This window comes from Pelobates fuscus, chromosome 4 (assembly GCF_036172605.1).
Source record: "Pelobates fuscus isolate aPelFus1 chromosome 4, aPelFus1.pri, whole genome shotgun sequence".
NCBI lineage: Eukaryota > Metazoa > Chordata > Amphibia > Anura > Pelobatidae > Pelobates > Pelobates fuscus.
The window spans coordinates 240,727,434-240,741,664 of NC_086320.1; the positions used below are offsets into that span (position 1 = coordinate 240,727,434).

At 40.8% G+C, this 14,231-nt stretch overlaps 1 protein-coding gene across 2 annotated transcripts in view; it reads left to right on the top strand.

Annotated features, from left to right (window-relative positions):
- SACM1L (SAC1 like phosphatidylinositide phosphatase) overlaps positions 1-14,231 on the top strand; it is a 207,886-nt gene that overhangs the window by 132,716 nt on the left and 60,939 nt on the right. For both annotated transcript variants that reach the window (XM_063452016.1, XM_063452017.1), the window contains 3 exons: positions 664-750; positions 1,664-1,732; positions 2,989-3,068. In XM_063452016.1, the coding sequence (XP_063308086.1) occupies positions 664-750; positions 1,664-1,732; positions 2,989-3,068 (236 nt within the window). The remainder of the gene's footprint in view (positions 1-663; positions 751-1,663; positions 1,733-2,988; positions 3,069-14,231) is intronic.

The following is a 14,231-nucleotide window of genomic DNA, read 5'->3' on the forward strand; positions in this document are numbered from 1 at the left end:
CTTAAGGGGTTAATACGCTAACTTTGATTACTTTCATGTTGAGAGCTGCCTGCTACACTTGTTGGGTATTTAAATGAAAAAAAATATTCACTGAAGATGATGGTGTGTGGAGTTATTTAATTTTATTTACAAATAGTAAGTCTTGTGAGAGAAATACCTTTCTATCCAACACCTGTAATTAAATGAATGCCTCTGTATTTTTTCCTCTTTTGATTATGATATGCTTGGAGAAGGGCTTGAGAGACAGAGTGTGATTCTACCCAGCTCCCCCCTAGCATATCATTTATAATAATTTTGTATAACTTATGCTGACGGTTGCTGTCCAGACACCACTAAGATTAAATCAATCCTAACTTTATTCCTAACTCTAATTTAAAAAATAAATAAAAATAATTTATTATAAAATGTTTAATGCTGATGTATTTATTATGGAAATTAATGCCATTGAGGGTTCTGGAGATGAAATAAACTACAATATTGAAGCTGTAGTGGTTCATGCATGGTTCCAGAACCTACAGGTGTCATTCAATATTGAAATTCAGTTAACATAAAAAATACAAAACCGCTCCATAATGGAGGAGAATACCCCAAATAAATTCACTGAAACTATACCCATCAAATTTGTATTTTGGGCTAATTACGTTTTTTTTCTTCCCTAACCAGACACGTGGATCAATTCCATTTTTCTGGTCACAGAGGCCAAATCTGAAATACAAACCAAAACCACAGATTAACAAAGCAGTAAACCACGTAAGTGACTTTTTGTTTGAAAGGGAAGTAATTAAGTCAACAGTATTAGTGAAGATTAGAGAACATAATGTGATTTTATAGGGGCAGTCTGGACTGGCGGCATCCTCTAGAAAGTTTTAAAAATGGTTTCACACCCTAGATAACCTGAGCACCTTTGTTCTAATTTCCTCTTCTGAAATATGTAAAGTGTAAGTTTCACTATGTATCCATTTTGATTCTATTTGGCTGAGATTCATTGGCTAAGAGTGTCAGCTGAGGAAGACATTAGTCAGAGAAGCAACAAAATGGAAATATTAACAAAAAGGACAAATGTTAACTTGACCGATCAATAACTAAAATTGAGGAAACTTTTGTACTGGAATCTCCACTAAGATAGAACCGTGGCAAAATACTAATATAAGTGCTAATAATAATATAAAGTATTTGATGAATAAAAATAATATATGGATTCTGACAACATTCCAAAATTGAAGCATTATGTGATGTCTTGTTAGGATGGAGCGCAGTACAGAAAAATTGTAGAGGTGTATCTCCTGCAGTTGGCAAACGATTTGCAGGAAGAGATTTCTTTTCCAATAGGATTATGATTTTAATGATACCCTCTTAAAATACCAACCTTAGAATGACTCTACAAAGCCCAGTACACTGACCATTTTGTGGCAAGACTTGAACAATGACTCTACAAAGCCACCCAAGATAAGTGTTTTAGAAATGTAGAAAAATGCAATGGGCAGTAATAACAAGATTTACAGACCTTTTTTATTCATCCAGAGTTTGACTGGAAAATGGAGCAATGTGTTCTCAAACCTGAGGTTTGTGGGCTAAACCAGAGTTCCGAGGCATGATCATAACAATCTAACCTTTTTCCGTACGTTGTAGTTATTAATACAAATTTTTATATTTTGTTTTGCAGATGGATGGCTTCCAAAGACATTTTGACTCACAAATAATTAGTTACGGAAAGCAAGTTGTTCTTAACCTGGTATGACATATTTGTTCTATTTTTTTTGTTTATGTGCTTAATTTAATAAGTATGTACATGATGGTTAAGTAAACCGTCTAGCAACAGGGTAGGTTAAGCACCTCCTAAATGCACCCATCGCCATGCCGCTGTTGTTGCATATGTGCCAACGAGTAAGCGTATCTACCAAACCCCCCCACACTTTTGTCCTGAGCCATGGGCATTGAGTAGTTTTAGTTTTAATAAAAAGGGACAGGACAGGAGTTGAACAATGACCCTTGATTATGATTAAAATAAAATGATTCCCTAAATTAATATATTTTTTATGGGAAGAAATGGAACATCATATACTAGGGAGAAAAAGGTATGTGTGTGTATATAAGGAAAGCCAAAGTAGAGACACACATGGGCAGGCTCAAATCTCAACAGCAGAGGTATACTATTGTGGTAAGAGGACCTCTTCTGTCTTCAATATAGAGGGAACTCAGAGCGGGAAATAAAACAGAGAGAGGCACAGCTTCTAGTGTAAAACCTTAAATATAGTGCAATGGTTAGTATAAAAGTGCAAATAACTGCTCACCTTCTAGAGATCCAGATATACTTTGCTCAAGTATAGTAGCAAATATGCCAATAAATGGTATAGGTTGTGCCTAAAATGGATAATATTAAAATAATGATAAAACTGTCAAAAGGTAAAAACAATAAAATAAATTCTAATCAGAAACGATAAATGTCCAGTATTTTGAATAATAAAACAAAAAATAAAAAGTCCAAACTTTGAGGTACAAAGAATGTTAGAATCAGTTGCTTTCTTGTGGAAATCAGGAGGTTACTGCTTCTTTAGGCTGTTTAACCATAAAAGGAAGAAGAAACCAAGATAGTGTAGTGTGTCACAAGCTAATAATAGGTAATATACAGTTCGTAGTAGTCCTACTCACATGTTCTAGAGCTAGTACTAGCTGTGGTGTAATTCGCATTCAGTGGTGTTGATTCCCCATTGGTAGGATATAGGTGACAGTACTTCTAACGAATTTATCAGAGATAAGGTGTCCCAAAATAAAAAGGCAAGGCAGAATAGTGCTCTCTGTATAAAATCAGTTTTAAATAGACAGTGGATAAGTCTTATACGCACATTTAATTGAGCAGGAACTACTGCACAATTTATAAGGAGTAGGCGGAGTAATCCCCACTATCACTATCAGAAATATATTAACTTTGAGATATATAGATTTAAGATTGGATGTAATACTTTGATTGTTAATGTTATTTTTCTTTAGGTTAACCAGAAAGGTTCAGAAAAGCCATTGGAACAAGCTTTTGCACAAATGGTGTCCAGCCTTGGAAATGGAATGGTTAGGTAACATTGTTTAAGTACTATTTTAGAGCTTGCTCTAGAACACAGTTCCCTACCTGCTAACTGTGAGGTGAAAGAATATGCCAGTGGCATTTCCTTGTTTAAGGTGCACTATAGGTTCATGTATTCCTGTAGTGTTAAAACCACCATCTAGCCCCCTGTCCTCCTCTTGCCTCCCTAAATATAGTAAAATCTTACTTGTATTCAAGTATGCAGCTCTTGGATCCGCCTCTGTCTGCCTCAATGCTTCCCCATAGGATTGGCTGAGACTGTCAAGGAGGCAGATCGGGGCAGAGATAGCACAAGTCAAACACCGCCTTGGCCAATCAGCAACTCCTCATGGAGATGAATTGAATCTATGCATCTCGATGAGGAAAGTTCAGTGTCTGCATGCAGAGGGTGGAGACACTGAATAACAGTGCCGCTCACTGTGCAGCACTGCCCAAGGAAGCAGTTTTAGCAGCCATCTAAGGAGTGGCCAGTGGAGTTCTCACTAGGCTGTAATGTAAACACTGTTTTCTCTGAAAAGACAGTGTTCACAGAAAAAAAGCCTGCAGGGAATGATTCTACTCACCAGAACAAATTCAATAAGCTGTAGTTGTTCTGGTGATTATAGTGTCCCTTTAAGAACTAGGCTGTGCCACACACAGTGCATTTCTGTCAGCTTTGACACTGATCTGGTGTAGGCATATTTATGAACTATGTGTAATGCTTTATAAACGTGAGAGGCAGACAAGTCAAGTAAAGGCTTAGTCAATAAGCAATCTATACTTGTAATGGTTCAGCAATTTGACACTTCTACTGGGTTGGGCAAAGAACTAGATAAGTGTGCAGGCAGTATCCGGAAGCCATGGTGTGCAATTAGGCAGAATGTCAGGACTGGGAATAGACAAGTTCTTGGAGCCACTGTGAGCATTATGTAACCAATATGAGCCTTTTAGAACCAAATGGCCTATTCTTGCTAATGCAAACAGACAAGTGAATGTTAGATTTAAAGTGACATCATATTTTCACTTCTCATTTTTAAAACTATATTATATTTAATGAGACTTAATGATATAACTTTAAAATTATGTATATTTTGAGAAAATGTCACTGTATCTGGCTGGGCAACCATGTTAGATGAGATTATACTGTTATATGCTGCTTGAACTATTTTGCCTGCTGCTGCAGTTTCAGAACAGCCGCAGCATCAGGCAAGTTAGGTTGAGCAACAGTTCGTCAGATAACAGTATATAAAGATAACAGTACCAGCTTACTTAGTAAAATTAAAAAACAAAACATTTATTTACTACTTAAGGCATTAAAGATTTGGCAACTATTCCACTATGAATCAACGCTTAAGATCCTCGATAGAGCAACCACAGATTTATGCACTTTATATAAGAGTAATACTTTGTTAAGATCAAGTAAGGCTGCCTAGTTACCATGATTAAATAAAGGGCATGTTTTTAAAATTAGGAATAAAATGAACCCGTAAGAGGAAAACCTTTACCTGTAAGAGAAAGGCAAATTAGTTCAGATTTTAAAGTGACCTTTACCTTTAAACCTTTACCTTTAAACGACTTATGTTTAATGTACTCAGAGTGAGGCCCATATGGATAGCCTAAAACATAAGTTTACGTACAGAGCCACAAAACTTACTATGAAATGTATAAAACCAAAATGTATACAATATAAAACAGTCTTGTTAGGATTGGTGACATTGTCACAATATAAATCACTGATAATAATAGGAGGTATCCATTCTAGGAGATGCAAAGCGAAAATCCAGGACATCTCACTCCTAAGCAAAAAGTGGAGTATATCTCCACTTCATATAGATGACCAAAAACTTTCAATACCTTGGACCTGAATGAAGAAATATTTTTAGATACTTCCAATAAATACTTACCTACAGTAGATTTATAATTACCAGTTTCTATATTGTTTTGATGTTCTCTGATGCATTTCATAAGTATACGTTCAGTTTTTTCAACATATTCAATATTTAGTGTATATTGAAAAAAAATATTAAGCCACTCAAAGTGAAAACATTTGCACAGATATCTACCACATTTGTAAATGCCCTTGTATTTCAACCATGCTAATTGTTGCTAATTTTCGTAAAAATAAACAATGAGTAAGTTTATTCCCTAGTGTTGGAGCGTCCTTAGCTACTACTTTAATCCTGAAGGACGGAGGCAATTTTACAAGTTCTGGGGAAAAAAAGCCAAATATATTCAAAACAGAGTAAATTGAGTGGTGGTAATACACTCACGTAAACCCAGTGGAACACTGCTGTAGTGTACACTTACTCCTTTAAAAAAGGGATGGTATAAATCTGATGGTGTATACTAGGAAGGAAAATGTGTGTGTGTGTGATGAATGCTAGAGTAGAGCCACACAAGGGCAGGCACCAAACTCAACAGCAGAGGTATACTATGGTGATACGAGGACCTCTTCTGTTTTCAATATAGAGGGAACTCAGAGAGTGGAATAAAACAGAGAGAGGCACAGCTCCTAGTGTAAAACCTTAAATATAGTGCAATGGTGAGTATAAAAGTGCAAATAACGGCTCACCTTCCAGAGAGCCAGATATACTTTGCTATCAGTATAGTATCAAATATGCCAATAAAGGGGGACAAAACCTTGCTTAGATGAAATTGTAGATTATGCAAACCTGGTATACCTATAATCTCAATTTTAATAATGACAAGAGGCAAGTATTTTGCATAACTTTCTTTACTTATGCCTCCAGCAGCACAAGTCAATAATTAAATTTTAAACCAATCAGAAACAAGCATCAAATCCATATAAAGCCCTGACAGGCATATATCTTCCTCTTTCTTTGATGTGAAAGCAGTCTATGAAAACATCAGGAAACGTAACGAAAATCTTGAACAACTTTGATAACCATAACTCGAGCTGAAGAGTGAAGTAGTTGAGCTTGTCCAGTTCTGAATCCATAAATGACGATTACACTGAAAAAAGCAGAAACAAATGAAAGGTGGTGGAAATAAACTGTTGTTCACATCTTAATTTTAATTTAATTTAGCAATATTCTAGAATTTATAATATAACTTATACGAATAATACGAAAACCATATACCGTATATACTCGAGTATAAGCCGACCCGAATGTAAGCCGAGGCCCCTAATTTTACCCCAAAAAACTGGGAAAACTTATTGACTCGAGTATAAGACTAGGGTGGGAAATGCAGCAGCTACTGGTAAATTTCTAAATAAAATTAGATCCTAAAAAAATTATATTGATTGAATATTTATTACAGTGTGTGTATATAATGAATGCAGTGTGTGTGTGTGTATGAATGCAGTGTGTGTGTGTGTATGAATGCAGTGTGTGTATGAATGCAGTGTGTGTGTGTGTGTATGAATGCAGTGTGTGTGTGTGTATGAATGCAGTGTGTGTGTGTGTGTATGAGTGCAGTGTGTGTGTTGCAGAGCCTTGGTGGGGGGTGGGCATTTTTATTATTATTTTTTTGTAATTATTTTAATTTTTTATTATTATTTTTAAAATATATATATATATATTTTTTTATTTATTATTTATATTTATATTTTTTTTCGTCCCCCCTTCCTGCTTGATACATGGCAGGGAGGGGGGCTCTCACTCCCTGGTGGTCCAGTGGCATTGGCAGTATAGTGGGGAGGGCTGGCAGAGAGCGTTAACTTACCTCTCCTGCAGCTCCTGTCAGCTCCCTTCTCCTCCGCACCGGTCCGGTCAGCACCTCTGTCAGCTCCCAGTGTAAGTCTATTTGATGTAAGCTAAATTTATACTAGTATTGATAATAGCACGATTAGAGAGAGATTACCTGAATATAGTTCCATATTAACAGGGAAAGTAGAGTATTTGAACATAGTCCCATCTATCTATTACTAGTGGATATATAGAGGCTTTATCAATTTGAGCTCCTATCAGATACTATCCAACTAAGTGCAACTTATTGACAGTTACTAGCTTTTGACCTTTATCTCTTAAATATATTCTTGACTATTGTGTCTATTGTAGAAGTCAATGTATTAGTAACCACTTACAGTTAGTTACATATTGTCAGGATCGGGACTTCTACAATAGACACAATAGTCAAGATCGGGACAGGGATCCAACACGCAGAATACAAACAGGAGATAGGTACGTATACCGGACCTTAGAATGGCCGGACTAACGTAAGGAGAAAGCAAAGAATGGTCAGAGACAAGCCGAGGTCGAGGGAACGAGAGAACAGGTAAGCGAGAGATGAGCCGAGGTCAAAGGACACGAGAGATAAACAGGAACGAAAGTACAAGCCGAGTCAAAACCAAATAGACAATAGTAATAAGAGCACTGAGGGACCAGACAAGCTAGAACCACGACAGGGCAATGAACCATTACACACATCCCTCTTTTATACCTTGGTTCTTTAATTGATGACTCCGCCCTTGCCGAGCCCTGATTCGTTGTTCAGAACTAGATTGACAGGTCGGGATGTGATTGCCGTCATGACGTCGGCTCCTGAGCGCCGTGTCATAAAAGGAAGCGGGGCTATCGCGGCCGGCGTGTGAACGGCTATGAGAGCTGTGAGGATTGGGTGAATCAGCCCCCCTGAGAGGACGGCCGTTGGGAAGTCTAACCTCCTCCGAGGTAGAGACTTCAGGTACCCTGACAGTACCCCCCCTCTCCGAAACGCCCACCGGGCGGAAGGAACCGGGGCGAGACGGAAAACGAGCATGAAAAGCCCTGAGGAGGCGAGGAGCATGCACATCTTCCTGGACCACCCAAGACCTTTCCTCAGGACCATAACCTTTCCAGTCAACAAGATATTGCACCCTCCCCCGAGAAATTCGAGAATCGAGAATGGACTTGATCTGATACTCCTCCTGACCCTCAACCTGGACAGAACGAGGGGAGGACACAGCGGAGGAAAATCTGTTACACACCAAAGGTTTCAATAAGGAAACATGAAATGAGTTCGGGATGCGCAGGGCAGGCGGAAGAGCCAGACGATACGCAACCGGGTTTATACGAGACAGAACCCTGTAAGGGCCTATGTAACGAGGAGCAAATTTCATGGAAGGAACCTTCAAGCGGATGTTTCTGGTACTCAGCCATACCCTATCACCTGGGGAGAACACTGGAGCCACCCGTCTGCGTTTGTCAGCGTGTCGTTTGGACACCGTGGAATTATGAAGAAGAATTCGTCGAGTCCCACAACTTTCTCAGATTGGCAACATGAACATCAACCGACGGTATCCCTTGGGAGGGGGAGACCGACGGAAGAACGGAAGGATGGAAGCCATAATTCATGAAAAAGGGGCTAGAACGAGTAGAATCGCAAACAAGGTTGTTGTGCGCAAACTCCGCCCAAGGAATCAGACTGACCCAATCGTCCTGGTGTTCAGAAACAAAACAACGCAAAAACTGTTCAACCTTTTGGTTGGTGCGTTCGGCAGCTCCGTTGGACTGGGGATGATAGGCAGAGGAAAAATTTAATTTGATGCCAAGTTGAGAACAGAAGGACCTCCAAAACCGGGAAACAAATTGGGACCCTCTATCAGAAACAATTTCAGAAGGAATAGCATGTAAACGAAAAATCTCCCTCGCGAAAATCTCAGCCAATTCGGGAGAAGAGGGCAATTTAGGCTGAGGTACAAAATGAGCCATTTTGGTAAACCTGTCAATTACTGTGAGGATAACAGTATGTTTCTTATAAACAGGCAAATCAACAATGAAGTCCATAGCCAAACAAGACCATGGTTTCTCGGGAATTTCTAGGGGGTGCAAAAGCCCACATGGAAGCGTATGAGGTTGTTTAGTCCTCATACAGACATCACATGCCCCGACGAAGTCCTTTACATCCTTACGTAACGAAGGCCACCAGAAATCTTTAGAAATCAGAGAACATGACTTGCGTATGCCAGGGTGTCCGGCAAATTTACTGTTATGAAAACACTGCATTAGTTCCAGTTGGAGTTTAGGAGGAACGAAGTACCGATCCCCAGGAATAAGTCCGGGTGCCAGATGCTGTAATTTCTTGATCTCAGCCAGCAACGGAGAGTGAATCTTGATGCTAGTGCTGGCAATAATATTACACTTGGGAACTATAGAAGAAAAAAACATATCAGACATAGTAGAAGGTTCATGTTGGCGAGACAAAGCATCGGCCTTAGAGTTCTTAGAACCAGGTCTATAAGTGAGCACGTAGTTGAAATGAATAAGGAACAAAGACCAACGAGCCTGCCTGGCGGACAAGCGTTTGGCTTCCCCTATATATGACAAATTCTTGTGATCCGTCAAAATAGTAACCGGGTGTAAAGTCCCTTTCAACAAATGTCTCCACTCCTTTAAAGCCATAATGACCGCTAATAGTTCCCTGTCACCAATGTCATATCTGCTCTCAGGCCCAGACAATTTCTTGGAAAAAAAACCACATGGGTGCAGCGGTTTATTCAAACCTAGCCTTTGGGACAGGATAGCGCCTACACCTGTCTCTGAGGCGTCTACCTCGAGTAAAAACGGCAAAGAGGTGTCAGGATGAACTAATATCGGTGCTGAGGCAAACTGTTCCTTGAGAGTACTGAAAGCAACAAGCGCCTCAGGAGACCAGGTCTTAGTATCAGCACCCTGTCTAGTCATGTTGGTAATAGGAGCAATAATAGACGAGTACCCCTTAATGAAGCGCCTATAGTAATTTGAGAATCCGATAAACCTCTGAATGGCCTTGAGTCCCTTGGGCAATGGCCAATCTAAGATTGATTGGAGTTTAACCGGGTCCATCTTAAACCCCTCTCCAGAAATAACGTAACCAAGAAAGTTTATCTGAGATTGGTCAAAGCTACACTTCTCCAATTTGCAGTACAAACCATGTTGTAGAAGCTTATGCAATACCCTTCTGACTTGTTTGTGGTGAATCTCAGGCTCTCTAGAGTGTATTAGTATATCATCCAAATAAACTATAACACATTCATGTTGAAATTCCCTAAGAACCTCATTAATTAAGTCCTGGAATACAGCAGGAGCATTGCAAAGCCCGAAGGGCATTACCGTATACTCATAGTGGCCATACTGGGTATTGAAAGCCGTTTCCATTCATCACCCTGCTGAATTCTCACCAAGTTATAAGCTCCCCTCAGATCCAACTTGGTAAAAATCTTGGAGCCTTTCAGGCGATCAAATAGCTCAGTAATCAGGGGAATAGGATAAGCATTTCTGATTGTTATCTTATTCAAGCCCCGATAATCAATGCAAGGCCGTAGTGTGCCGTCTTTCTTATCTACAAAAAAGAAACCGGCCCCGGCTGGAGAAGAGGATCTCCTAATAAATCCTTTGTCTAGATTCTCCTGTATGTATTCCTCTAAGACTAAGTTCTCCTTAGTGGATAGAGGATATACATTACCCCTCGGAGGCATAGTACCAGGTAGGAGTCTAATCTTACAGTCAAAGGACCTGTGTGGGGGTAAAGTATCAGCCCTCCTTTTATCAAAGACTGCCTTTAAATCCAGGTACTGAGATGGTATCCGTAAATCTGTGGGCTGGTTAGAGTTACTAGGTGTGTCCACTACGCAAACCAGTGAGATTTTCTGTACACAACCTTTCTGGCAACCCTGAACCCAGGAGACTATCTCACCTTGTTCCCAATCAATAATAGGGTTATGCTTTTTAAGCCAGGGGTACCCCAAGACTATAGGAACTGAAGGAGATGAGATAAGCATGAGAGAAATATCCTCCTCGTGTAAAATACCAATAGTCAACTTAACTGGTATAGTCTCACGAGAAATAACAGGATCTGATAATGGTCTACCATCTATGGCCTCAACGGCCAAGGGTGTCTCCCTTAGCTGAGATGGGATAGAGTGGTTCTTGACAAAGGCTTGGTCAATAAAGCTTTCAGCTGCTCCGGAATCTATTAATGCCATAGCATTAAGTACTCCCTTTTCCCAAGTTAAAGAAACAGGTAACAGTAGCCTATGATCCTTGTAATCATATGTAGAGGACAAAATAGAAACACCCAAGGCCTGTCCTCTTGAGAAACTTAGATGCGAGCGTTTCCCGGACGTTTAGGGCAATTTAGGCGTAGGTGACCTCCTACTCCACAATACATACACAGACCCTCCCTTCTCCTATATTGTCTTTCATTTTCTGAGAGACGAGTGTTACCAATCTGCATAGGTTCTGGGAGAGCTAGAGTAGTAGATTCAGAATTCTGAAATGCGGGAGCCCTGTCGTAATGTCAGGATCGGGACAGGGATCCAACACGCAGAATACAAACAGGAGATAGGTACGTATACCGGACCTTAGAATGGCCGGACTAACGTAAGGAGAAAGCAAAGAATGGTCAGAGACAAGCCGAGGTCGAGGGAACGAGAGAACAGGTAAGCGAGAGACGAGCCGAGGTCAAAGGACACGAGAGATAAACAGGAACGAAAGTACAAGCCGAGTCAAAACCAAATAGACAATAGTAATAAGAGCACTGAGGGACCAGACAAGCTAGAACCACGACAGGGCAATGAACCATTACACACATCCCTCTTTTATACCTTGGTTCTTTAATTGATGACTCCGCCCTTGCCGAGCCCTGATTCGTTGTTCAGAACTAGATTGACAGGTCGGGATGTGATTGCCGTCATGACGTCTGCTCCTGAGCGCCGTGTCATAAAAGGAAGCGGGGCTATCGCGGCCGGCGTGTGAACGGCTATGAGAGCTGTGAGGATTGGGTGAATCAGCCCCCCTGAGAGGACGGCCGTTGGGAAGTCTAACCTCCTCCGAGATAGAGACTTCAGGTACCCTGACACATATACAAGATACTGTCTAGACTGCATCGAACCTTTCCTTTTTAAATTCACCAACACTGTGTGTTTCACTTATTTCATCAATTTTTGTCCTTAAAGAGATTTTTAAATAGAATTCAATAAACATAAGTTTTTAATTTTTACTCTATTCATACCCTATGAGTTATTTTCACTACTGTGGGTATACCTAGGGGGAGTGTTAGAGGAAAAGCAAGTCGCCCTTCACTCTTTCACCCTCTTAGGCAACCTTTGTCGTGTTTGTACTATTTAGGGTTTAGGACCCTTTATACCCACATAGTCCATTGATATGTTGACTTCGGGATCAAGCTTTGCTTGACCCCTAAGGCTTCATCTTTTCATTATATCTTATATTAAATGTATTACAGGTATAAATAGTCATAGGGAGGGAAACCCAGGTAGGGAAAATACTCGCATCCTGTCATTATTAAAATTAAGATTATAGCTACACTACGCTAGCATAATCTACAATTTTACCACACGACAGGAGGCTTTCCTATTTTGCATTTTTAACGCTGTGGCAAAAAAGAAAGACGCGTGTGAAGTCTGGCGGAAATAAAAGATTCTGAAGGTTTCTTCCCATGTCCAATCTGCCGTACACAGGATATCCGACAGCGAGGCCCCAGCCGTGAAAGCTCTTGAATCGTCCGCACCCGGTACCGAGTGAGCGCCAAAACACGTCTCCACTCCCGCCTGAGATAAAAGCCAACAAACCCATCTAGCTAGTGTGGTCATCGTAACTGGTTTGTAAGGTTTTATATAAGAAACCAGAAGTTGGCTAGATTGTGAAGACCGGAGGGGTGTAGTAACCTCCACGTAACAAAGCAAAGTATTCACAGCACAAAGACGGGGTACCGTCGGAAAAACGGCTATGACTCGGATTTGGAGTCCTTTTTGGTTTTACGAGTCACCGTAAAGGAAATCCCTTCTGGGGATACCAAAAACCTGTCCAGCTCGAACGTACGAAACTGTCAGGGCTTACCTGGGTGTGGGAGTCCGGCAGGCAGAGAAGTATGCTCACCCTTGCAAGAAAACACAGGCCAAGGTGATCAGGCAAGAATTCACCTGACCTGTGAGTCGGTGCACTGGGGCTGTGCTGGGTAAATCCAAAACGCGGTACAGGAACAATAAACCAGGAGAATAGTCGTGGGAAGCCAAGGGTCAAAGGAAGCCAGAAGTCAGGATAATCGGTGTACCAAGCCAGAGGTCAATAACAAACTGGAGAACAGGAAACAGCAGAATGATCACCAGAGTCAAGGAACTGACACTGCCTTCTGGGAGAGGCAGTGTTATATACCTGGCTAACGAGACATCAGGCTCAGGTGTAACTTGAGTGACAGGAGAAGTTCCAACAAATGTCCAGCTTCAGTACTAAATACTAGACAGGGCTAGATACAGGAAACAGAAGCGGAGAGATGGCTCAGAGGTAAGCCAAAGCACCAGAGCTGCCAAGGTCCCAGGTTCGAATCCTGACAGAAACTCGACGAAAGGACACCAGACATAAAAGCACCGTGAGTTTGGCCGAGAGTTGTCAGAGTGAAAGATCCGAGTTATCCGGCCAATCTCAAAGGAACCGAAGTACTAAACCTTTAATATAACATAAATATAAGTCCACTTATACCCTTCTGCTAATACATCTGCTGACCAATACATCCCATCAATATCCAAGAAGTGGGGGAGGGGGGGAGGGGGATAAAATCCACTACAAGCACAATATACTAGAGCTGGTTCTAGCTCTGTTCTATGTAAGTAGGCCATTTGGATTTCCTTTTATATAGCCTGATTTTACTCTGAACGTATTACACTTTCCTGGCCATATCCATGGCAGCACAACATTGGGTAGCTCCTCCGTATCCCGATTGGACAGGAATAATAATTAAGCAGTATAAGTACCACCTCCAACCCCTCCTTCCCCGGTCTTTTTATCCTGTCCTATCCCTAGGACATGTTGGTCTTTAGGACTATAATTTTTTTCTTTTATGGCTTACCTGAGGATTAGTTCCTCCAGCCCCTGGGGAGTTCACCCTCTCTCCACTGGGAAGTCTCCAGTACACGGCCCTGCGTAAAGGTGTCCCCCTGGAGAAAACCCCTTTAGTGACCGGGGGTTTTCCTTTCTGTTATCTTGCAATGACCCTAGGGGTAGCAAGTAAAGGACCATTCACAACAATTCAAACTAAACTGGTTAATTGATTGGAAATCTTCCCACCAGAAACAATATGAAGAAAGAGGCAGGTATGGATATAGTAACTGTATGTTTAAATTTACCGCCAAGATTCTGTAGCCATAGAAACATAGAATGTGACGGCAGATAAGAACCATTCGGCCCATCTAGTCTGCCCAATTTTCTAAATACTTTCATTAGTCTCTGGCCTTATCTTA